At 47.9% G+C, this 25676-nt stretch overlaps 1 protein-coding gene and 1 long non-coding RNA gene across 4 annotated transcripts in view; one reads left to right on the top strand and one right to left on the bottom strand.

The window, feature by feature from the left end:
• The window catches only part of LOC128403185 (multidrug and toxin extrusion protein 2-like), a 28844-nt gene extending 10352 nt beyond the window's left edge, over window positions 1-18492 (top strand). The window contains exons 5-17 of the mRNA XM_053367854.1: window positions 1405-1447; window positions 2499-2543; window positions 3233-3330; window positions 4148-4245; window positions 4743-4856; window positions 6642-6709; window positions 8036-8144; window positions 8822-8897; window positions 9817-9886; window positions 10753-10885; window positions 13598-13692; window positions 15551-15632; window positions 17726-18492. Of these exons, the coding sequence (XP_053223829.1) occupies window positions 1405-1447; window positions 2499-2543; window positions 3233-3330; window positions 4148-4245; window positions 4743-4856; window positions 6642-6709; window positions 8036-8144; window positions 8822-8897; window positions 9817-9886; window positions 10753-10885; window positions 13598-13692; window positions 15551-15632; window positions 17726-17958 (1264 nt within the window). The 3' untranslated portion in view covers window positions 17959-18492. The remainder of the gene's footprint in view (window positions 1-1404; window positions 1448-2498; window positions 2544-3232; window positions 3331-4147; window positions 4246-4742; window positions 4857-6641; window positions 6710-8035; window positions 8145-8821; window positions 8898-9816; window positions 9887-10752; window positions 10886-13597; window positions 13693-15550; window positions 15633-17725) is intronic.
• LOC128403199 (uncharacterized) lies at window positions 440-8041 on the bottom strand. 3 transcript variants are annotated; one of them, XR_008327892.1, is made up of 3 exons: window positions 7715-8041; window positions 6580-6706; window positions 440-812 (listed from the first exon to the last, which is right to left on the bottom strand). It is a non-coding gene; the product is annotated as an uncharacterized LOC128403199 (long non-coding RNA). The 3 variants fall into 3 exon arrangements; XR_008327890.1 differs by having other exon boundaries at window positions 440-863; XR_008327891.1 differs by lacking the exon at window positions 440-812 and adding an exon at window positions 1136-1361.
• Window positions 18493-25676: the final 7184 nt, after the last annotated feature.

The raw sequence follows: 25676 nt of genomic DNA on the forward strand, positions 1-25676 counted from the left end.
AAATTCATCTTTTCGGGTTTTTTCACAATCTGGCGCTTCAGCACAAGTTTGGTCTTTGCGTCCTTAAGGACTAGGAACTTAAAAAGAGTTGATCCCCGGTTTGTGCTTTTGAGTAATTCGGTTTGCAGGACACACACAATTCTTCACTTCCTACTATTGCTCCCTTCTGTTCTCACAGAAGGGCTTTGAGAACTCCATCTCCCTCTCTCTCTCTTTCTCAAGAGACATCTTCAGGACCTCAAACCTTCCTTCAGGTGGGCAGAAACACCTGATTTAGAAAAACCCAAACATTTTCATAACATTTTCATAACTTCTCCGCTCCCGATTGCAAACAAACCTGAAGATTGGTTTGGGGTTTTGGGGGGTTTTTTATTATAATTTTTATTAGTTTTTTTAACATACCATTTTCAACAATAATTAAACATACTTTTACATCTTATTCAAGTTTTCTTTTACTTCCATCAGTCCTGTCTGAAAATTTTCCAATCTAATCTCTCAGTATGCATTTCTTATCTTCCTTATTACATTTCAAACTCATAACCAATATCTCTATCTTTTTCTACTTTGTAACACTTCGTATATTTCTCCTTACAAAACTTCTTGTGGTCCTACTAGCGTAATTTGTTGATTACAGTTGCTCTTCAAATAATTCGTATATTTCTTCCAATCTTCTGTAAATCTCTGGTCCCGCAGGTTTCGAATCCTTCCTGTCATTTTGTCCAACTCTGCATAGTCCATTAATTTCGTCTGCCGTTCTTCTTTCGTCGGAATTTCTTCTTGCTTCCATTTCTGGGCTAACAATACTCTTGCCGCTGTTGTTGCATATAAAAACAGTTTGACATCTTGCCTATTAATGTCCTGACCTATAATACCAAGTAAAAATGCTTCTGGTTTTTTTAAAAAATGTATATTTCAACAAGTTGAAAGTTAGAAGATTGGTTTGTTTTAGCTATAAGCCAGGCTTCCTCATCCTCGGCCCTCCAGCTGTTTTGAGACTACAATTCCCATCATCCCTGACCACTGGTCCTGCTAGCTAGGGATCATGGGAGTTGTAGGCCAAAAACATCTGGAGGGCCAAGGTTGAAGAAGCCTGCTATAAACCTAACCTGCAGGGCTGTTGTGAGGCTAAAAAGGGGGGGGGGAGAAGAACCATGCGCACCACTTCAAGCTCCTTGGAGGACAAGGTGAACTATAAACGGAATGATAGACGGATGAATAATGGCATGAACTGGAGCCTCCAGATCTGGGAGCAGTCTACCTCTGGATGACTATCTGCAGGGTTGAATCCCTGCTTTGGATTCTCCTAGACCTGCGAGCTTCAGATGCAACCAATGAACCCGTTAAGTTCCTATCCGCTGTGCCTGGGAAGAAGGATAAAATTTCTGTTGATGTCTTTCATTGCAGGTTGACTCAGGTTTACGTGATGATATTTATTCCAGCACTCCCAGTAAGTGTTGTTTTTTTAAAAAATAAAAAATCCCCTTCTTTCATCTCTGCACCCCCCACACCCCAGATTCCTTGTTCCCGTTTACACTTGCCATTAAAACAATTGCAATTTCAGAAGCGCCTTAAGTTCGCTTCGGGGAACTGTGTCTCAGAGGTGGGGCTCGGATGTTAGTCCTTCATTTAGAAACAGATTCACACCCCGGCGATTTCCCATATAGTTCTGGGCAGCTTCCGAAAGCAAGTCAAAATGCACGGCAGGATTTTGAGGTTTGCGGGTCATGGCTATTTAAAGGTAAAGGGACCCCTGACCATTAGGTCCAGTCGTGACTGACTCTGGGGTTGCTGCGCTCATCTCGCTTTACTGGCTGAGGGAGCCGGTGTACAGCTTCTGGGTCATGTGGCCAGCATGACTAAGCTGCTTCCGGCGAACCAGAGCAGCGCACGGAAACGCCATTTATCTTCCTGCCGGAGTGGTACCTATTTATCTACTTGCACTTTGATGTGCTTTCGAACTGCTAGGCTGGCAGGAGCAGGGACTGAACAACAGGAGCTCACCCCGTCGTGGGGATTCGAACCGCCGACCTTCTGATTGGCAAGCCCTAGGCTTTGTGGTTTAACCCACAGCGCCACCAGCGTCCCTGTCATGGCTATTTGGAAACAGGCAAATCCAGGGAGGGCAATGCTGTCGATGGGCACTAGCCACAATGGCTATGGTTCGCCTCTGCGGTCAGAGGCAGCAGCCGGCAATTGCAAGAGGGTGGAGAGTTCGAATCCTGCTTAGGGGCTTCCCACTGGGGTATTTGTTTGGCCTCCTAGAGAACAGGAGGCGAGAGAGGTCCCCCTGGACTCTTCTGACAATCTCATGACCTGCTAATCCACCGACATGCTCTGTGGCATCCCAGTCCAAATTGGGAATTAACTGGGAATGCTGGGAATCATCTGGGGCAAGGGCAAAGGACTCTTCGGGGCCCAGTTGCTCGAGGCAAGCTGCCACCGAAAGAAATCTAATCCAACACGGTTCTTTGGTTTATTTCCCACCCACCCCCCTCCAGGCAGCTTTCATCTATCAGCTACAAACCCGCTATTTGCAAAGCCAGGTATGGACCCATTCGCCTGCTTAGGGGGAGGTTGGGGGTCATTGCTGCGCCAAGGGGGTTGTGCAAATATTTCCTTTGGCATTTTGGATAGTCTAGGTTGTTGGCCTTGGTGAAGATTTGACGTTTTCAACCCCAAAAGTTTTTGATTTGAGTTTCTGCTGAAACGAGGCTGCATTTTAACGCTGTATTTTAATCTTGTTTTTAAATTGTATTTTAATCGATTGTTTTATACCTGGTGTTAGCCGCCCTGAGCCCGGTCTTGGCTGGGGAGGGCAGGGTATAAATAAAATTTATTATTATTATTATTATTATTATTATTATTATTATTATTATTATGAAGAAACATGTTTTTGAGTGTGGTAGGGTAGGGGGAGGTTAGGCGCCAGCCGGCTCAGAGCTTCTCATTTGATTTATTCTTTAGCAGCCTAACACAGTCAAGCACATTTTGAATCATTAAAGACTGCTGGGGGGGGGGGGCTGGGGCAGAGAGAGATGCTGGAGAGACTTTCCAAATCTTTTGTCAACCTTTCCCCAAAGGGATCCATGCCTGAGGGCAATTCCTCCAGGGTTTGGAGGTTGAGGGAGGTGGGGAGATGTAAACTGGGAGCCTTACCTGGGTGTCAGAACGGGCTGGCTGGCTGGTTTAGGAGGTGTGATTAATTTCCCCTCTTTCTTCCCCCGGATCCCAGGCTATCCTCCTGCCCCAGGTGATCACGGGCGTCGTGGCCAATATCCTGAACGTGATCATGAACACCGTCTTCCTTTACTCCTTTGGGCTGGGAGTGGTGTAAGTTCGGGGTTCAGGGTTCGGGTCTTGTTGCTAACACAGAAATTCCTGGACAGCTTGGGATCCGGTTTGTCCCTGCGTAGACTTGTAAGATCACCGGGGAAAGTTTTGCTCGTGGTGACCCCGCCCCCTACAGGATATCATGGGGCTGCCACCCCCAAAATGGGCATTTCCCACCCTTGCCGCTGCAACAGGGGAAGCAACAGGCTGTTGACGCCCTCCCTCTTTGATATCCACTCTGTGAGCCGTTTTGGTGTGAACGGGGTTGGACTAGATGTCCTTTGGGGTGCCTTCCCACGCTACAATTCTGTGATTCTGTGACACGCTGGCTTATTTCAATGCTAGGCAACCGGGGGCAGTGGGAGTGTTTTATCTGCTGCATTACGGCCCGGGCGCACATATCTGTGTGCATTTAAGGTCCCCATCCCTAATTTGCGGGTTGCCATCTGATTGGATTTCACTTTGAATCCGATTTTATTTTATTTTGTATCTTAACTGATTGCTTGATTTTATGGTAATATGTTATATATTTGATGTTAGCCGCTCTGAGCCCGGTTTATCCAGGGAGGGCAGGGTATAAATAAAATTTTTATTATTATTATTACTACTATTACTATCTCCTCCCCAATTTTTTTTTAAATGAAAGCTAAGTTTCTAGTTCTCATGATTGCAAAGAAATCTGCTGCCAGCCCCGCCACCCACTCATAAAACTACATGGCAATGTGTTACTAGGACCACCAGCCTAAAGAAAAACTGAACCTGACATTCTCTCAATTCTTCCTCCTAACTTGCTCAATTTTCCCTCGCTGTTTCACAGGGGCTCTGCGTGGGCCAACACGCTGTCTCAGAATTTGCAGGCCCTCCTCCTCTTCCTGTATGTGTGGTGGAAGAAGATACACAAGGAGACCTGGGGAGGTATTACTATTACTATTATTATTATTATTATTATCAATTGCTTTTTATTAAAACTTATATACCACCATTCCTCCAAGGAGCTCAAAGAAGGCCATGCTGCCATCTCCCTGTTTTATTTCCTCTCAACAACCCTGTGAGGTAGGCTAGGCTAAGAAACAGCGGCCAGCCCAAAGATCACCCGGTGGCTGAGTCGGGTTTTGAACGGTGGCCTCCGAGGTCCCTAGTCCAGCACTATAACTGTGACACCCACCCCTGGGCTCTCTGCGAGGCGTTAAACCTGGGGATTATTTTTTAATTTTTGCCTTCGAGAAGGCAGCGTGGAAGGAGGGGAGAGCGAAACCCCCCTGGCAATGTCCTGTGCAGTTTGCGGGCGACTGCGGTGGGGAAAAAGCCTTTTAAGGGAGCCCCTTTGCAGTGATAGGTCAGGGTGGGTCACGTGACGCGCAGCCAATCAAAGCTTCTGGAATCTGGAAGCCTCTTTCTGCTGGTTCTTGCAGGCTGGACGCTCGACTGCTTGCAGGAGTGGGGCTCCTTCGTCCGCCTGGCTCTCCCCAGCATGCTGATGATCTGCATCGAGTGGTGGACATTTGAGATCGGCAGCTTCCTGGCGGGTGAGGCTAAGGCCGTGTCTCTGTCTGCTTCCCTGTCCTGCATCTCCATTCCCCTGCTTCGTACCATGCCAAGTAACATACTGCAGTACCCCTTTCTCGCCACGACCAACGGCGGCACTGCAGAGCAGCACTCCCTGTTCCCTCAAGTCTTGCTGGTGCCCCAAATGCATCATTGCGCCCAGAGGCTAATCTTCCCTCTGTAGAATTACGGATCTGAGACAGGACACTTTAACAATTGGCTTCTCCTAAACTCAGATCCCCCTGGTGTAATATCCCTAGCGCTACAAGATTGTCACAAGTCTAAAATTGTCTATCCAAAGCTTCACTCTTGTGGTTTATCACCACAACAGCTACTCGCTTTGGGTTTTAGTAAGGAAAGCAGTCTAATTTGTCAGCGCCTAAATGATACCGAAGAGGGACGCGGGTGGCGCTGTGGGTCAAACCACAGAGCCTAGGGCTTGCAGATCAGAAGGTCAGTGGTTCGAATCCCCGCAACGGGGTGAGCTCCCGTTGCTCGGTCCCTGCTCTTGCCAACCTAGCAGTTCAAAAGCACATCAAAGTGCAAGTAGATAAATAGGTACTGCTCTGGCGGGAAGGTAAACGGCGTTTTAGTGCGCTGCTCTGGTTCACCAGAAGCGGCTTAGTCATGCTGGCCACAGGACCCAGAAGCTGTACGCCGGCTCCCTCGGCCAATAAAGTGAAATGAGCGCCGCAACCCCAGAGTCGGCCACGACTGGACCTAATGGTCAGGGGTCCCTTTACCTTTACCTTTAAATGATACCGAGCGTCAGAACAACTTGGCCGCAATAAAGAAATTTTGCCCATGGCGTGACTATTTTCCACCTTCCCAGTTTGACTCTGTGGCACCCTATCTGCATAACATAGCAATTCTAAAACATAGACACGCTTTTACTCTTGCAAGATTGAATGTGTTGCCCTTGGCTGGACTCGAGAGACGATTGCAACAGATTCCACACGAAAAACGCTTATGCCCCTGTGGAGATGGCAGTACAGAATTGGTGGCGCATGCCCTTCTGTCTTGCACTTCTTATAGAGACGAATGAGATTATCACCCCTCTTTTGCTGTCCATTCCGGGTCGCCCAACCATTGCCCCAGTGTCCTTTCTCTTGGCATATCAAGATGAGCAGGTGACAGCAAAGGCCGCAAGGTTTTTAGCTGGGGCAATCAGAACAAGATCCACTACAGTCATACCTCGGGTTACAGACGCTTCAGGTTGCGTTTTTTAAGGTTACGGACCCGCCGAAACCCTGAAGTACCGGAACAGGTTACTTCCGGGTTTCGGGGGTTGCACATGCGCAGAAGCACTAAATCGTGCTTTGCGCATGCACAGAGGTGCTGAATCGCAACCTGCGCGTGCACAGATGCACCGCTATGGGTTGTGAATGCTGTGGGTTGCAAACATGCATCCTGCATGGATCACGTTCGCAACCCGAGTGTCCACTGTATTTGACTATTGATTCCAAACCCAAAAATATATTTTATATAATTACCTTTTTATTTCTGTGCTTTGTATTTCGTATTGTTGTTTTACTGCTATGGCCGATGGCTGACGCAAATAAAGATTCATTCATTCTTGTTGGTGCAGAGAGTGAGATTTGTCCATTTGGACCAGGCCAGCACCTCCTACCCATTCACACGTCTGCCATTAAGTCTAAAGACCAGCATCTCCCGCCTCCTCCTTTTTGGCCTCTGATGACTCACCTGCTTTCAGTTCTCCTCCATAATTCCTCCGTGTCTCCTTTTCTTCCTCTGTCCTCCCCAAGGCATGATCAGCGTGGTCGAATTGGGCGCTCAGTCCATCATCTACGAACTGGCTACGGTCGCATATCTGGTGAGGAATTGAATTTCCTTGTACTGAGTGAGCCATTTTCGGCTAGAACTCACCGTGCCGTTATCTCTTCACCTGAGTCTCCCGTTTTTATAAAAATTGCCACTGTTGTTCTAGTGACACTCTTTTATTTTGAGTTCTCATTGTGGGTATTTGTTATACTTTAGTGGTTTCCACAACTTGGGCTTTTATACTTTGCAACACTATTTTGCAGCCTTTTTTTTTTTTTTTTTTTGCATGAATCACCCCAATCAGAGATCTGCGCTGATTCATCGCTAGGCCAAATTCAAGTTATTGTTGTTAATGAAATTTGTATACCACCTGGTAGATCTCAGGGTGGTTCACAAAATAAAATTACAATATAAAAAGCACAAAAGACATAATGAAAATTAAAACAAATCCTATTGGTATATAAAACCCTTAACAGCCTGGGACCAGTTTATTTATGGGCACGCTTTACTCCATATACGCCCTTCGATCTGTAGAACTGGCACAGCTACACTCATTTCAAACTTTTAAGAGATTGTTCTTTTAGTGTGGCACCACCTACCCTTGGGAACTCCCTGCCTATAGACATCGGACAGCTTCTTTCACTGTACACCTGTTTGGTGCCTCCTCCAAACATTATTTTAGGCAAGCCTGTCCAGTCCTGTAGAATATTGACCTGTGTTTTAATCTGGTTGTTTAAAAAAAAAGTTTTTTGTTGATTTTAGTTATTTTTGAAGCTTTTAAATAGCTGTTTTTAACTGGCAGGAGGGATCGGTTGCTGAAAATTTCATTGCTTTGATATTTTTGTAAACCACCTTGCGGTGTGTGTGTGTGGTTTTGTGTTCCGTTTTACAATTCAGCGGTATATAAATTTTACAAAACAAAATAAACGTGCTGACTGAATAGGCATCACCACACACTTTTGAGTAAACATCCCTAGAATTGCACTGTTGGGGCCATCTTCTCTCCCCCCCCCCAACACACAACTTCAAAAAAGAAACTCTCCAAATACAGTCATACCTCAGGTTACAGCCGCTTCAGGTTGCGTTTTTTCAGATTACGGACCCGCCGAAATCCAGAAGTACCAGAACGGGTTACTCCCGGGTTTCGGCAGCCGCGCATGCGCAGAAGCGCTAAATCGCGCTTTGCGCATGTGCAGAAGCGCCAAATCACAACCCGCACAGACGTGCTGCTGCGGGTTGCGAACGCTGTGGGTTGCGAACGTGCATCCACTGTACTTTTTTTTTAGCCTTAAAGGGGCTGTTGCTTTCGCTCCTCGCTCCCTTTGACTGCAGAATATTTTGCCCCCTTGGTTAATCCCCTCTCCTGTCCCCCCACCAGCTACCGCAAGGCATGAGCGTTGCCTCCAGCGTCCGAGTGGGGAACGCCCTGGGGGCCGGTGACGTCCAGCAAGCCAAACTGTCCTGCATCACGGGGCTCCTCTGCACGGGTGTGTATGTCTCTTTAAGGCTGTCCCAGTCCCTCTGGTAGTGGGCGGAGCTCTCTTTCCCAGGAAGGGTTCATCCTTAAAGGGGCAGCGTCCCCTAAGCTCAGGGGCAGAGAACCCTCTATTCTCACAAGCATATTCTCATATTCTCACATATTCTCACAAGCGACCTTCTGGGGGCCATGTGATAGTGATGGGAAGGGCCAGAGACAAAGAGATCGAGAGAGAGAGAGAGAGAGAGAGAGAGAGAGAGAGAGGGCGAAAGAACAGGTGCAAGGGGTTTCTACGCACCCATTCCTATCGGCGGTCCTGCAGAACCATCTTGGGAAAGGGGGCGGGGCTTGGGGAGGCGGGGCCTGGAGTGTCCCAAGGGCCGGACAGAGAGCCACGGAGGGCCGCATTCAGACCTGAGGTTCCCCCACCCCGGCATGAGAGATGTGCTACCTCTGAGGCACATTCAGACCGTTGCCAGAGGAGCTCTTTAAATACTGTTGCATTTTTTAATGTGTGACATTTTAGTGTATTTTTGGTCTTTGTTGGAAGCCGCCCAGAGTGGCTGGGGAAACCCAGCCAGATGGGCGGGGTACAAATAATAAATTATTTTTATTTTTTATTATTTTTATTATTTTTATTATTATTATTATTTAAAAACACTTCTGATCTGATCTCTCCTGTCACAGGTGTGTTTGCTATGGTGTTTGCTGGCCTCTTGGCAGGCGTGAAGGACGTGGTAGCCTACGTCTTTACCAGCGACAGGTAGGTCATTCAAACCCGGAGCAGGAAATTCTTTAGGCATTGACCTGGGCAAATCGCCGGACAGCTCAGCGGTCCACGAGAGAACTTAAAAATTCCAAACTTAAAAATGGAAAGCGTAACGCTGGTGGTCAACAAAAGAGGTTTAAAGACTCTCTCAAAAGAATGTGGTATAAACACCGACAACTGGGAAACGCTGGCCTGTGAGCGCTCCAGTTGGAGAACAGCCTTTGCCAAAGGCGTCATGGGCTTTGAAGACACTCGAACTCAGGACGCAAGGGAGAAACGTGCTAAGAGGAAGGCACGCTTGGCAAATCCACACTGTGATCAGCTCCTGCCCGGAAACCCATGTCCCCACTGTGGAAGCATGTGTGGATCCAGAATTGGCCTCCACAGTCACTTACGGACTCACTGTTAAGACCACGTTTATGGAAGACAATCTTACTCAGCTACAAGTGGTCGCCAAAGAAGTTTAAACACAAAATGCATTAAAAGCAGGACAAAACAGCAACCAATAATACATAATTATGGTGGAGAAAATTACACAAAATTTGAGATTTTGACAGGGACTAGAACCTCCAAACCCATATTTATTTGATTTGGCATTCTTTTATTACAACAGAGACATCTTTTTCAAAGCAACCCTTTTGTAAGCCTGGCAAATGCAAAACTATACTTGATGATCTGATAATGCTGATATTCTTTACTGGGACTTGGTTATTTTAACCCGTTTTAAACTGGGCTCATCCTACGTGCCTATTTTGTAGCTTTGTTTTCCATCTTTTAATTTTTTTCTGTTAATTGTTATCTCTGTTTTATATACGTTATAAAATGAAATAATGCTTTTTTTAAAAACCTCTACCACAAAAAAGCCCACCTTCTTTCCTTGCCCATTCTCAGTCTTGTCTTTCCTCCCCGACAGAGAGATCATCGCCCTGGTTGCCAAAGTGATGATGATTTTCGCCCCTTTCCACCTGCTGGATGCAATAGCGGTGAGTTCAGTACAGCATGAATTGGTACCCAGGGCTCTGTGTGGCTGCAAACCCTGTAGTTCCACTAGGGGGCAGCACAAGCACAGAATGTGGTTCTTCCTTTTCCTGTTCTCAGGTTTAAAACTTAGCAAGCTGCTAGACCTCATGTTCATAAACATATTTTTGAAGCCATTCGGCCAGTCAATCTTCGGCTGCCAAATAAACCTTTCCAGGGTTTGGAGATCTAGTTTTTTCCCTGTCTTGTGGGTATTCTCCCAACACTGCCCCAGCCCCAGCAAGCAAAAATTGCTCACAAATAATTTTCGGATGGAATGTAAACGGAGAGGGGTTGTGCAAATGGATTCAGCTTGCCTAATATAAGCAGCTTTCCTGTTAAAATTATTGGACTTAGCTGAGGTGGCAAAGTTGGCGTGTTTAATCAGAGAAAAATATTTTTTAATATTTACGAAAGACTGGAAACCCCTTATAGACTCTTTGTGAAAAAGAAAATGGAACTGTTGATATCTGGGTTTGAATTAAACATTGGTTTATAGAACCATTGAGTGTTATCTTGGGAGTGGATGTTTTAAATATTTTTCTATATACTGTATAGCCGACAAACGAAGAATTGGAAGTTCTTTCTTTCTTTCTCCCCTTCTCCTTTCTTCATTTTGGTTTGTGTTTTATTTGGATTAGTTTTTTTTTTAACTTTGATAAAAAGATATTGGGTATTAATCTCTGTATTTTTTCAAACTTTAATATTTATTTATTTTTAAGGAAGGAAAACAACCCTTTGAGGTAGGCCAGGGTCTTGACACTCTCCCACGCTGACACTGTTGCTGAACTGGTATAATTTTAGCCCACTCTCCTTCTCATCCCCTCTCCAGGCCACCTGCGGCGGAATACTGAGAGGAGCTGGAAAGCAGAAGATTGGTGCCATCGCCAACGCCATCGGCTATTACACCATTGGGCTTCCCATTGGCATCACACTTATGTTTAGGTACAAGCTTGGAGTGATGGGTACGTATCTCAGTAGGCCAATGCCAGCTGATGTCTGCTTAAAAAGAAAGAAAAAAAAATTTAATTTAATACCTGCTGGTCATTTTTTTCTAAGAGACATCAAGGATTGTGTGTGCTTGTTCACCTCTTCCCTCCTCATCCTGTTTTCCTTTTGTGTCGTGTCTTTTTTTTATTCTAAGCCTGTGGGCAGGGCCTATGCGTCTGTGTCTTTACTCACACCAGGAGCCATGCTGATTGAAGAGCAGGATATAAATGCTTTCAACAAATGAAAAAAAGAGAGCAAAGCCTTTGTTTGGGACCTGCCACTAGGTCCCTTCGCTCAGCTGTCTCCAAGATCCAGCCGGACCAGGTGGGGAGAACCTGTGGCTCCTCCGGATGTTGCGGAACTACAACTCCCATCAGCCCTAGCAAGCATGGCTAATGGCCAGAGATGATGGGAGTTGTAGTTCAGCAGCATTTGGAGGGCCAAAGTTTCCCTCACAGCTTTGTATTTATTATAATAATGAATAATAATAAAATTTTATTTATAACCCGCCCTCCCCAGCCGAAGCCGGGCTCAGAGCTGCTAACAACAGTAACATGATACAACATTCTAAAATCAATTCATTCTAAAAGCAGTTCAAATCAGATTAATGGCAACCATTGGGCTAGAGTTCTGTGACGATTACCAGAGGAGGGAGTCAGGCTGTGCCCTGGCCAAAGGCCTGGTGGAACAGCTCTGTCTTGCTGGCCCTGTGGAAAGATGTCAAGTCCCGCAGGGCCCTAGTCTCTTGTGACAGAGCGTTCCACCAGATCGGGGCCACAGCCGAAAAAGCCCTGGCTCTGGTTGAGGCCAGCCTAACCTCCCTGTGGCCTGGGACCTCCAATATGTTATTTGAAGACCGTAAGTTTCTCTGTGGGACATACCAGGAGAGGCGGTCCCGTAGGTACGAGGGTCCTAGGCCGTATAGGGCTTTAAAGGTTAAAACCAGCACCTTAAACCTGATCCTGTACTCCACCGGGAGCCAGTGCAGCTGGTATAGCACTGGGTGAATGTGATCTCGTAGCGAAGACCCCGTAAGGAGTCTCGCCGCGGCATTCTGCACCCGCTAGAGTTTCTGGGTCAGTCTCAAGGGCAGCCCCACGTAGAGCGAGTTACAATAATCCAGTCTGGAGGTGACCGTCGCGTGGATCACAGTGGCTGTGTATTAGGATGCTGCCTTATGCCAAGTCAAGTTGGACAACCGAATACTACCTGCTCTGACTGGCAGAGCACCACTCACTTTGGGAACTGCTGATTTAACATTTGTTGTAGTTCCAAAAACCGCTGGGGTGAGATGCACCGGGTTTGTTTTTTAAATGATTTTTATTGGCTTTACATATAATTATGTAACATCAGATCCTCTTATTTTATCTCTGGCTCAACTGAGCCTGACAACTTCGTTCCCTCCCATCTGATGGTTTACAACACGCACCCCCAACCTTCGGCCCTCCAGGTGTTTTGGACTACAGTTCCCATCATCCCTGACCACTGGTCCTGTTAGCTAGGGATCATGGGAGTTGTAGGCCAAAACATCTGGAGGGCTGCAGGTTGGGGATGTTGAATGGTTTCTTTAAATATTAAGGTTCATTATTGTTTCACAAGATGCGTGTCTCTTTAAAGGCCAGAGCAAATAACATGACCTAGTTTTACAGCTGTGAAGCAGTACAGCAGGTGCTGTTAAGTTGTATTAATTAAGCTGTGTCAGCAATGAGGTATTGTATATAAAGAGCAGCATGTAGCTCTCTCAGTCCCCTGGTGAATGGGATGGTGGATGGGTCATGCTTATTGATATAATGTAATTTAGTGTAAAAGGGGTTTTTGTTTTTGTTGTTAATGCCTAGCAAAAATTACTTTTGCATTTCGTGAATGTGTGGTCTCCCCAGCAGGCCTTCTGCAGTGCAACTAGTCTGCAAAATAACCAACTGGGGATGCCTGCTTCACAAAATGAAACTTTCCATCTTTACATTTCGCTTCGTTTCCTATCCTTGTCATATCACTACCTAAAATATTAATTTACTCAACCTGAATAGGTAGCAATTTCCTCTTACAAATCTTCAGATAGCCCTGCTATAATGATGTGAACTGCTTACAATTGTCTTTCAAACATGATATACATTTGTTCCAGTCCTTTTGGAATGCTTGGTCTCGCTGGTTCCGAATTCTTCCCGTCAGTTTCGCCAGTTCTGCAAAGTCCGTCATCCTCATCTGCCACTCTGCTTTTGTTGGGGTGCCCTGGGTTTGGGAAGCCTGACTTGTACACAGAATAAATAAATACTCTAACCCTACTGGACGGTTCAGGGACACGGGTGGCGCTGTGGGTTAAACCACAGACCCTAGGACTTGCCGATCAGAAGGTTGGCGGTTCGAATCCCCGTGACGGGGTGAGCTCCCGTTGCTCGGTCCCTGCTCCTGCCAACCTAGCAGTTCGAAAGCATGAAGTGCAAGTAGAGCAATAGGTACCGCTCCAGCGGGAAGGTAAACGGTGTTTCCGTGCGCTGCTCTGGTTCACCAGAAGCAGCTTAGTCATGCTGGCCACATGACCTGGAAGCTGTACGCCGGCTCCCTCGGCCAATAAAGCAAGATGAGCGTCACAACCCCAGAGTCGGTCACGACTGGACCTAATGGTCAGGGGTCCCTTTACCTTTACTAGATGGTTCATCTGAGGGATCTTGTTCTCTCTCTCTCTTTAGGCCTGTGGACGGGGCTGATCGTCTGTATCTCCCTCCAAGCTGCTTCTTTCCTGGTCCTCGTCCTGCGAGCCGACTGGAAAAAGGCCTCGGAAGAGGTGAGGCTGAAGAGCACCGGTTCCTTTGGTTTCCATAAGTGGGCGGGTCCCAGCATCCCCGAGGGGAAAGGGGGCACCTCATGGAATCATAGAGCGGTAGAGCTGGAAAGGGAGCCCCAAAGGACATCTAGCCCAACCCCTTGCAAAGAAACGCGGGGGAAGAATCCTTGACGGCTGGCCACCCAACCTCTGCTTAAAAGCCAGAGGAGATCGTCTGACAGCTTCCAAGGTTGTCCGTTCCTCTGTTGAATGACTCTGATCATCCTTCCTGATGTTTAGTGAGAATCTGCTTTCTCGCAACTTGAATCCGTTGCTTCGAGTCCTATCGTCCGGAGCAGCAGAATAATAATAAGGAGTTGCGAACGTGATCCGTGCGGGATGCACATTTGCAACCCACAGTGGCATGTCTGCGCATGCACGGGTTGCGATTCGGCACTTCTGTGCAAAGCGTGATTTAGTGCTTCTGCGCATGCGCGACCGCCGAAACCCGAAGTAACCCGTTTCGGTACTTCCTGGTTTCGGTGGGTGTGTAACCCGAAAAAACTCAACCTGAAGCAGCTGTAAGCCGAGGTATGACTGCATAGTCAAACCCCGGTTGTTGAACATAATCCGTTCCGGAAGCACGTTCAGCTTCCAAAACATTTGACAACCGAGGCGCAGCTTCCGATTGGCTGCAGGAGCTTCAAGCAGAAGCCCATCAGACGTTCGGCTTCCGAAAAATGTTCGTAAACCGGAGCATTTACTTCCGGGTTTTCGGCGTTCAGGAGCCGAAACGTTCCAAAACAGAGGCGTTCGGGATCCGAGGTTTGACTGTAACAACAATAGCATCATCAATAGTAATTTTATTGTTTAAATGCTGTCCATCTAACTGGGTTGCCCCAGCCACTCTGTGCAGCTCCAAACAAAATATTAAAAAGAACATGTGGTCTGAGAGCGGCCCAGAGCGTTTGGCCCCTGCTGGATTGATGCAAAACACATAAAAGACAAATATCCTCTTCTGCCATGGGGGGTGCTGACCTCTCGGCCTCACAGGAGCTCTTCCTTCCTCAGTTCCCTGAAAGAGACGCAAAGGGTTTTTGTGTGTTTCTTGGGCTCTGCTTTCCTTCAGAAATTTCACACCCCAGTTTGTGGTTTTAAGGCAAAGGTGTGTTGTCAAGGTGGGAAAAGTGCCGTTCTGAAAACGAGGAGCTCCAGAAACCTGACGATCCAAATTAAAATGTTGGGATTCTGCTCCCGGCTTCCAAATGAGAGGCAACGGGTTGCGGCGAGCTTTGCTCAGAAGTTGGAAATCGAGACCTCTAAGCTAGCTGTGCCCATTATTCCCAGTGGGACTGTTTTCAGCAGGACTAGAATGGGAGACAGCCTTCGCAGGAGACGTACTGAAATTAGCTGCCCTTAATTAGGCGCACCCATTAACTTCAAGGGGTCTACTCTAGGTAAGATGAGAGTTGGATGGTACCCAGTACAGTGGTACCTCAGGTTAAGTACTTAATTCGTTCCGGAGGTCCGTTCTTAACCTGAAACTGTTCTTAACCTGAAGCACCGCTTTAGCTAATGGGGCCTCCTGCTGCCGCCGCGCCGCCAGAGCACGATTTCTGTTCTCATCTTGAAGCAAAGTTCTTAACCTGAAGCACTATTTCTGGCTTAGTGGAGTCTGTAACCTGAAGCGGATGTAACCTGAGGTACCACTGTACTTTTCGGAGAGATGTGCAATTGTGAAAGTATTCAGGCGTCTAACGAAGGGTGACTTAATGAGCCTTGATTGGGACGTCATGGGAAATGTGTGCTATGGGTGTTAACCCGGAGATCTCTCCTCTCTCCCCCCCCCCCCCCGCATCCCAAATTTTTCATCTCCTAGGCTCAGAGCCGAGCAGGGCTGACAGCCAGACTACAGACCGGCAGTTCTGAGGACATTTCTGCTAATAAACCGGTGCCCTTAGGTAATTTTTCAATGGGGGTGGGAATGAATGGGGTTGAGAGTATGATATATATATTTTTTTTGGGGGGGGGAGATGAATGGGGCTGGGAGTGATTCCTTTTCCCGCTTGTCCCCGATTATATAAACGTCAGGTGGGGCACAGAGGAGAGCGGAGCCTGCAACATTTTCCCACCTTCGCCACATCAAGCAGTTGGTCCCTTACCTTTCCCGCCCCGCCCTGGCCACAGTGATCCATGCGATGGTCACCTCCAGGCTTGACTACTGTAATTCGCTTTACGCGGGGCTGCCCTTGAAGCTGTCCCAGAAACTCCAGCGGGTGCAGAATGCTGCAGTGAGGCTCCTCACGGGGTCTCTGCCATGGGAGCATATTCACCCAGTGCTTTTCCAGCTGCACTGGCTCCCGGTGGAGTACAGGGTCAGATTTAAGGTGCTGGTTTTGACCTTTAAAGCCCTTCACGGCCTAGGACCCTCGTACCTACGGGACCGCCTCTCCTGGTATGCCCCACGGAGAGCCTCAAGGTCCATAAATAGCAACACCCTAGAGGTCCTGGGCCCTAAGGAAGTCAGATTAGCCTCAACCAGAGCCAGGGCCTTTTCAACACTGGCTCCGGCCTGGTGGAACGCTCTGTCTCATGAGACCAGGGCCCTGTGGGATCTGATTTCTTTCTGCAGGGCCTGTAAGACAGAGTTGTTCCGCCTGGCCTTTGGCTTGGAGCCAATTTGACTCCCTCCCCCTCTTTCTTTTTTCTTTTTCCTTTCTCCTCCTGTGATGAGGCTGCATTTTAATATTTTAATGTTGTATTTTAATCTTGTTTTTAAGTTGTAATCATTCAACTTGTTTTTATTATTGCTTGTTAGCCGCCCTGAGCCCGGCCTTGGCTGGGGAGGGCGGGGTATAAATAAAAATTATTATTATTAAAGTTTCGCTTTTAAAACTCAGTTCCTCGCAAGACAGCTTGATCACCGTGACTGCTCTTCCCTGTGCGATACGTGGCCCGGGGCAGGTTTCCAAGGGTTAAGTTCCTAGAATTGTGGGGTTGGATGGGGCCCCCGGGGGTCATCCGGCCTAGCCCCCTGGCCATGCCGGAATTGCAGCTCAGGAATCGCCGAGAGATGGCTCACCCTGGCCTCCACTTTGCCTCTTGATCCCCTCTGCTTCTCCCTCTGTTTCTGGACTGCTCTCTGCCGCAGCCTCTTCCTGCTCACTAAGCCCTGTTTGAATACCTCCTCCTCCCATTCTTCTCCCTCTTTGGGCTCTGAGCCTTCTTCCCTTGGAGGATCCCCAGCTCATTCCCCCACATCTCTGCGCCCAACCAGACAATGACATACAGCAATGAAAGGGGTGAGTAAGATTGGGAAATAATAATAATAGTATTTATTTATTTATGCATTCATTCCCCGCCCATCTGGCTGGGTTTCCCCAGCCACTCTGGGCGGCTTCCAACAGGATATTCAAAACACAGTAAAAGATCAAACATTTAAAACTTCCCTAAGCAGGGCTGCCTTCAGATGTCTTCTAAAAGTCAGATAGTTGTTTATTTCCTTGACATCTGACGGAAGGGCGTTCCACACGGCAAGCATCACCAAGAAGGCCCTCTGCCTGGTTCCCTGTAACCTCACTTCTCACAGGGAGGGAACCGCCAGAAGGCCCTCAGAGCTGGACCTCAGTGTCCGGGCAGAACAATGGGGGTGGAGATGCTCCTTCAGGTCTACTGGGCCGTTTAGGGCTTTCAAGGTCAACACCAACACTTTGAATTGTGCCCAGAAATGTCCTGGGAGCCAATGCAGGTCTTTCGGGACCGGTGTTATGTGGTCTTGGCAGCTGCTCCCAGTCACCAGTCTGGCTTCTGCATTCTGGATTAGTTGTAGTTTCCGGGTCACCTTCAAAGGTAGCCCCACGTAGAGGGCATTGCAGTAGTCCAAGCGGGAGATAACCAGAGCAGTGATGGAGAGAGAAAAGGGGTGCGAAGCCCTCTCCTTTTTGCGACTGCGGCCTTGCCCACCGCCAGCATGCGGCTTGCAACCCATTCCCCCTTTCCAGATTACAGCAAAGGCCCCACCCCTGAACTAACGGCGAGGTTTTCTACCCCACAGCCTACCTCACGATGGAAACGGAGGTCCCCAACGGAGACGCTCTCGCTGGCATGGACCACGTGATGGAGCACCCACCGCAAGACCAGCTGATTCCCCCGGAAGAGCTCACTTCGTCCCGCGTGGAAGTCTTGTCCGGGAAACAGCTGCTTTTGCACCGGGGGCTGGCTGTGGCATTGGCCGTCTCCGTTTTGGTCGCAGGCGTCCTGATCCGCCTCCTGTTGCAGAACGGGTAAGGCGCTGAGGGGCGGCAGGCGGACCCCATCGAGGACAGAAGACACCTGGGAACTCTCTTCAATTCTGGAGGAACCCCTTTCCTTCCTGGGGCTCAGCCAGGTGTGTGTCGCACAAAAGAGAACCATTTAGCCAGTCGCCCTTGGCCTGAAGGATGGGGGAATATTTCCTGGGCTGGCCTGAGCCACTCTGCTTTTGTTGCGAAGAGTTGGCCTACTCAAGAAAAGGATAATCGGGTAGCACTATGAGGATGCTCAAGCGATGGGTCACTGTTACTCAGTTCTTCTTTTCCTGGAAGTTTATTTTCGACCAGACTTTCCCCCTTGCAGCTCAAATCTTTTTTGAGTATCTCCCCACACCCCGTTTTTTAAATATTTCAATAACTAGCCTGCGGTTGTTGAACCCCGAGGCGCGAGATCAAGGACTTGGTTCATGCCGCAGACTTTATTATCTTGAGATGTGGACCCTGCCGGTTTTATGCGTCGTGAGCTCAGAGCTCGTTAAATTTCCTTTGGCAACCTCTAGCCGAAAAAGCCCCCTTTTTTCCAGTAATTCTGCATTTTGTTATGGTTCAGGGTTTTTATGAATAAACCGAGTTTTCTGAGTTGTTTTAACAGAGTGCCAGGTCAAGTGCCTCTTCGATGACGCGGGCAGATGTTGTGACCTGGGTGTGTGGGAAACGTCAGCCCGAGCTGAACTACAACTCTCCTCCGCTGCAGCAAGGGTGTTGGGAGTTGTAGTTCAGCAACGTCCGGAGGGGGACAAAGGCTCCCCAGGCCTGTTCCGCCCCAACAGACATTGCTAAATAACAAGTGGGAACTGTAAGAAAGTGCTGCCGGCTGTTCAGGCTGCTAGCCTGCCTGCCGTAAACTCCCTTCCTTTCCCCCAAAAGACCCTTGGTGCTCCAATAATAATAATAATAATAATTTTTTATTTATACCCCACCCTTCCTGGTTCAAAAACCGGGCTCAGGGCGGCTAACAACAAATTTAAATTATAAAAGCAGCATAAAATACAGTATAAAAACATGAATAACAATAAAATTCAAAAATCAATTTAGGGGAAATAAGCATTGGATAATCCTCAGGGCTAGCTGGCTGAGTTGGTCCTACTTGGGCCAGCGAGGAGGCCAGGGGAGAATTAGCTATGGGGTCTCAGAGCAGGTAATCTTCATAAAAGGGGAGGGGGAGGGAAGAGAAGGGAAATAAAAGATCAGGCTGAATTCAAATTAAAGGCCAGGCGGAATAGCTCTGTCTTACAGGCCTGACGGAAGGAGGTTAAATCCTGAAGAGCCCTAGTCTCCTGGGACAGAGCATTCCACCAGGTCGGAGCCATCACTGAGAAGGCCCTGGCCACTAACTGGCTGTGCTCAGGCCCCATTGCGGGGTTTTGAGGCTCCGCTCTCTTGCTTGGGGTTATTTTTGTTGGATGATTGAGGGCAGATTAAAGAATGCAGCTTGCTCCTACGGGAAGCAGCTATGGCTACCAGCCTGGATGGCTTTCAAGGAGGATTGTTTAGTCATTTAGTCGTGCCCGACTCTTCGTGACCCCCTGGACCAGAGCACGCCAGGCACTCCTGTCTTCCACTGCCTTCCGCAGCTTGGTCAAACTCATGCTGGTAGCTTCGAGAACACTGTCCAACCATCTCGTCCTCTGTCGTCCCCTTCTCCTTGTGCCCTCCATCTTTCCCAGCATCAGGGTCTTTTCCAGGGAGTCTTCTCTTCTCATGAGATAGCCAAAGTCTTGGAGCCTCAGCTTCAGGATCTGTCCTTCCAGTGAGCACTCAGGGCTGATTTCCTTCAGAATGGAGAGGTTTGATCTTCTTGCAGTCCATGGGACTCTCAAGAGTCTCCTCCAGCACCATAATTCAAAAGCATCCATTCTTCGGCGATCAGCCTTCTTTATGGTCCAGCTCTCACTTCCATACATCACTACTGGGAAAACCATGGCTTTAACTATACGGACCTTTGTTGGCAAGGTGATGTCTCTGCTAAAGGGGGGTTAGATAAATTCATAGCAGAAAAGGCTACTGGCCAGAATGGCTCTGTTCTGCCCTCCGCAGCCATGCTTCTGAATACTAGTTGCTGGAAACCACAGCAGGGGAGCACCTTGTGCTCGGATCCTGCCTGCTTGGTATCCCTGGCTGGCCAGTGTGAGAACAGAATGCTGGACTAGACAGGCCATTGGCCTAATCCAGCTGTTTTTCCTTACATTCTGCAGATTGTATTTTCCATTTCTGCAAATGTCTCCCGCTGGTGCATGGACCCGGCGTACTGATTCTTTGGCCTTCCAGTTGCTGCTGAGCTACAACTCCCACCATCCTTGGCCATTAGCCTTGTTGGCTCGGTGCTGGTGGGAGTTATAGTTTAGTGACACCCTGTAGGAGCCAAACCTTCCCTGCTCCTGGCACAGATAGCGTTTTGGCTGCAGTCTAAAAGAGTTTGCTATTAGTAAAGGTAAAGGGACCCCTGACCATTAGGTCCAGCCGTGGCTGACTCTGGGGTTGCGGCGCTCATCTCGCTTTATTGGCCGAGGGAGCCGGCATGCAGCTTCCGGGTCCTGTGGCCAGCATGACTAAGCCACTTCTGGCAAACCAGAGCAGTGCACGGAAACGCCGTTTACCTTCCCGCCGGAGCAGTACCTATTGATCTACTTGCACTGGTGTGCTTTCAAACTGCTAGGTTGGCAGGAGCAGGGACCGAGCAACAGGAGCTCACTCCGTCACGGGGATTCGAACCGCCGACCTTCTGAAGTCCTAGGCTCTGTGGTTTAACCCACAGCGCCACCCGTGTCCCTTGCTATTAGTATGTAGCAGAAATAGAGCGGGGAGACAGGGACCCTCAAACCTTCAGATGTTGTCCAACTCTCATCAGCCCCAGCCAACATGCTCTGTCGCTGAGCTACAACCCTAAGCTTGAAAATAAAAACAAGATTCCAGTCCTCATGGTTCCCCTTTTGAATTAAGGCCCTTCCCCAGCAAGGAACCACCAAGGCATAGGAAATCAAAAAATGATTCAAAATATAACAGCACAGACACAGCTCAATTTGAATTGTGAGTAAAGGAAAAAGAGATCAATTTGAGCTAAAAATTTGGAACGAAAGGGATTCTAAAAACAGAGGTCGATCCCTTTTTGCTGTTTTAAAAGTGAAAGTAGTTACCGCTGACCATAGCTGTCAACTTACAGATTTGAAAATAAGGGACCAGCAGCCTCGAAAATAAGGGATCAGCAGCCAAAATAAGGGATTTTCCGCACAAAGGTATGTTCAACTTCTGAGCCCCTCTGAGCCAAAGGCAGAAAGCCCAGCCAGCAGCCAAACGAAGCCTCATCAATAAGGGACAGCAGCAGGACATGACACTGGGGTAAGGGGCTGTCCCGCCAAATAAGGGACACTTGACAGCTATGCCACTGACCGAAGCCGCAAGTGGGAAAAGCTGTCAGCAAACTTACAAGTAAGCTTTAAAAATCCTCCCTTCTTGCAGGGGGAAGGGCGGGGAGAACTTTACTTTAAAAAGAGAACCTTGCATGCCGAGGATTTGAGAAACAGCTGGTGTAAAACCCAGATAAAGGCCAGTTGGATAAATATGAATGACAGATTTAATGAAAGGGATAAAAGTTGCTGGATAGAGCTGCGACTATTCCTGTGGCCACTAGGTGTCGCTTCAGCCCCATTTAACCGCTCCCCTTTTATCTTTTTGGCAATTTGATTTTGAAAGCAAATTTGGGACCCTTTTGCACAAGTCAGAGAGGTGCTGGGGTTTGCTCCTGAAGCCCCTCCTCATGTGTGTGAAAAGTCTGCCCCATGCCACTGGTTTCTCAGTCAGCCGTGGAATTAATTAGTTCCATTATTACTTCTAAGAGCAAATTTGGGTGGTTAAGCGCCCATCACTTTGGAAGCGAACAAGACTACATGGAATACAGAAACTTGCTGCCTTTTCCCCAAAAAGGACTCACATGCCATGGGTAGGCAAACTAAGGCCCGGGGGCCGGATCCGGCCCAATCGCCTTCTAGATCTGGCAGACGGTCTGGGAATCAGCATGTTTTTACATAAGTAGAATGTGTCCTTTTATTTAAAATGCATCTCTGGGTTATTTGTGGGGCATAGGAATTCGTTCATTTCCCCCCCAAAAAATATAGTCTGGCCCCCCACAAGGTCTGAGGGACAGTGGACCGGCCCCCTGCTGAAAAAGGTTGCTGACCCCTGATATATGTCAAACTACACAAAGGGAACAACTCTTCTTGAATCATATGGAGGTGTCAGTGGTCAGAAACCCTTCTTAGGGATGATGAGTGCGCTGCAACATTGCGTTGCAGTTCCCAGGGATATCACATTAATAATAATTTAAAGTTTTATTCCGGCTCCCAGCCACTTACAAGGAGTTCTAGGCTGCATAACCATTCCCTCTAGTCCTACACCTGCTTTATCCTTGCAAAAACCCCACAAGGTACGTTAGGCTGGGGCGCTCTGCATATGCTCAGAGATGCATTTATCCGGCAACTGCAAACTCAAGCTGTGATTCAGCAGGGAAATAGATTCTAGGGGCCCCTCCCCTGTAAAAACCCTCCAGCTCTGGGTTTTACTGTGCTACTGTTAGGAATAATATTGCACCCACTCTTAAAATGTGGGTCCTTATGAACCCAAAATGATACAAGCGAGAGACGTCAGCAGGAGGGAAGGTTTTGCAGAGGTGCAGTGTGTGTGTGAAGTATTTAGGAGGGGAATTTTGAAGTGGGGAGCCCCCGAAAAATAGGTCAACGCAGACTGAGCATGCTCTGTGGGCACAGAATGTTGCGTGGGGGTGGAATGGAGTGCCCTGTGTAAGGGCGCGGCTGGCTGATGGAATACTCCACGCTGCAACATTTTGTCGCAGTTTCTGCTGACGAATTATAAGAACTGTGGGGATGTTTAAAGGTTGGACTCTGGGTGAAGTTTTGATGCTGGTTTGAAGAAAGCACATCGGCTTGGGCCTGCAGTACTGGCTTTTTTTAAAGGAGGCACACACACCCAGAAAAAGTGAGCATGCAGAAGGCAAGTTCCCCTTTGAACTGCTCCTGGGGCCTTGGCAGAGGAAGACAAAGGAGTTTAATAAGCGTGAGGCATCTTCCCAGGGGTGGCGGGGTGGCGATTATCTGGGTATTTATGGGGTAATCTCAAAGGCCTCCTGGCAGCAGGTGGTAGAGAACTTTCCAGAGGCAGCCCTGATACTGGGGAATGAAAACGGAAGCCCAAAGCAGCCCTTTTGGGCCTGTGGGTCACCCCGCAAAAGCCACACCCCAGTTTCCACCCCAAATGTTTCTGCCTAGCTGGAAATGTGTTCAGGGCTCCACCCCCTTTTGCCTGCGGCCTCCAGAAAGTTGCTCAGAAGGAAATGTGGCCCTTGGGTCAAAGGTCCCCCTCCCATCTTCTCCTTTGTAAAAGTGTGATGCACGCTCTTGTCAAACACCACGCGTGCCGGTGGCGCTGTAGAAATAATGCACTTTGGACATGCTCAAGGGCACACCATAAAACCTTCTGAGATGTTGCAGGTCTGAGGCCTCCCTCTGACAAAGGTCCGGAGAAAGCGAGGGGGAAAGCAATCTGTACATGCTCAGGAGCACTATTGTGTCAAGCAGCAACACCATAAAACTGGCCTTGCTTTATAGCACCATTAATGGCAGGCCTCTGGCCCTAACACAGATCGACATTTGGATACATACAATATTTTCAAATGGTTTTCAGTTGTTTCAAAATTCTGGCCCTTTTTATTTTTTACAAGTGAGTTTCAAAAACCTGAACTAAATATTACCATGCTCACTTTCCTGAGACGAAGTCCCCTTGACCACAATAGGACTTGCCTCCGAGTAGACCTGCAAAAGAGGCTCGGCCTCTAAGGGGGGGGGCTACAATCCCCGGCGCGTGCTTTCCTCGGGAGTAAATCCTGAGCTGTTCCCGAGTAGACATGTAACAGAGAGACATGCAACAATCCGATGGCACGCTTTCCCCGGGAGTAAATCCAACGGAACATTGGACCATTTGCTCCCGAGAAACCAAGCAGAGAGAGAGAGAGAGAAGATCAAGTGCGCCTTCCCTCCCTGCCCGCGGTCTGCCTCACCAGAGTGGTGCATGCTCTGGTTATTTCCTGACACTGTTCTCCAAATCGGTTCCAAGCTCCTAGTCCTTAACGTTTTCCGGCCTTTACGTGAGCGGCAAGCAAAGCTGCAAAACTCCTCTGCCAAGGCTCTTTGCTCTGGTTATCTCCCGCTTGGACTACTGCAACGCTCTCTACGTGGGGCTACCTTTGAAGGTGACCCGGAAACTGCAACTAATCCAGAATGCGGCAGCTAGACTGGGGACTCGGAGCGGCCGCTGGAACCACATAACACCGGTCTTGAAAGACCTACTTTGGCTCCCAGGACGTTTCCGAGCACAATTCAGAGTGTTGGTGCTGACCTTGAAAGCCCTAAACGGCCTCGGTCCAGTATACCTGAAGGAGCGTCTCCACCCCCATCGTTCAGCCTGGACACTGAGGTCCAGCGCCGAGGGCCTTCTGGTGGTTCCCTCATTGCGAGAAGGCCTTCTCGGTAGTGGTGCCCACCCTGTGGAATGCCCTCCCTTCAGATGTGAAGGAAATAAGTAGTTATTCTATCTTTAAAAGACATCTGAAGGCAGCCCTGCTCAGGGAAGTTTTTAATATTTAACGCTGTATTGTTTTTAACACTTGATAGGAAGCCGCCCAGAGTGGCTGGGGTATAAATTATTATTATTATTATTATTATTATTATTCCCGGGAGTTTTAGTCCCATAACCACCACACCATTTGCTCCCGCGTAGACACTATAGGAAAGTGGGGAAGCATCCCCCAGGGTACACCCAACACGTGCAAACATGCGAAAGAGAGAGGATCGCGCCCAACAAACCCACTGCCAAGCTGGGGCGGGAGAGAAAATCCCAAAGGAGTACCCTGCCATTTACTCCCGAGTAGACACATACACAAAGAGAGCGAGCGAGCGTTTCATTTTTACATTATATTGAAATTGGAAATGTAAAGAAAAGGAACGTTTTATCATATGTGGTGGACCTGCCCCAAGGTGAAAGACTTCTGGGGAAAGATATATAACGAATTGAAAAAAATGTTGAGATATACATTTATATAGAAACCAGAGGCCTTTCTTCTTGGAATAACAGGTTTGGAATTGCCCAAGAAAGATGTAAAATTATTTTGGTATGCTATGCCACAACTGCGGCTCGTATTTTGATAGCTAAAAAGTGGAAAACCCAAGAATTACCAACAATAGAAGAATGGCAGATGAAGATGATGGATTTTTCGGAGCTAGCAGACCTAACCGGAAGAGTCCGTGACCAGAAGGAGGAGGAGTATCAGGAAGAGTGGATCAAATTTAATGATTACTTAAACATGTTAAATTAAACTAACTGAAAACAGCTTGCAGATACTTAATTGGCTTAGGATTTTATTTAAGTTAAGTGATGAATTCATAGGTTTAATTTCATAATGTGAAGATCTAAGGCTGTTAATGTTTAAGTTAAATTATTTTAAGAACTATGATTTGGAAAACCGTTAAAAGGACATGCAATGAAATTCAACCAAGGGGAAGCGAGGAAGTCACTTAATAATGTTAATAGGTGTAATTTTTAATCAGGTTATGATTTATGTTTGTTTTATGTGTCTTGTTTGTTTATAATGTTGTGCAAATCAATTAAAAAATTTGGGGGGAAAAGAGA

Source organism: Podarcis raffonei, chromosome 15 (genome assembly GCF_027172205.1).
Source record: "Podarcis raffonei isolate rPodRaf1 chromosome 15, rPodRaf1.pri, whole genome shotgun sequence".
Lineage (NCBI taxonomy): Eukaryota > Metazoa > Chordata > Lepidosauria > Squamata > Lacertidae > Podarcis > Podarcis raffonei.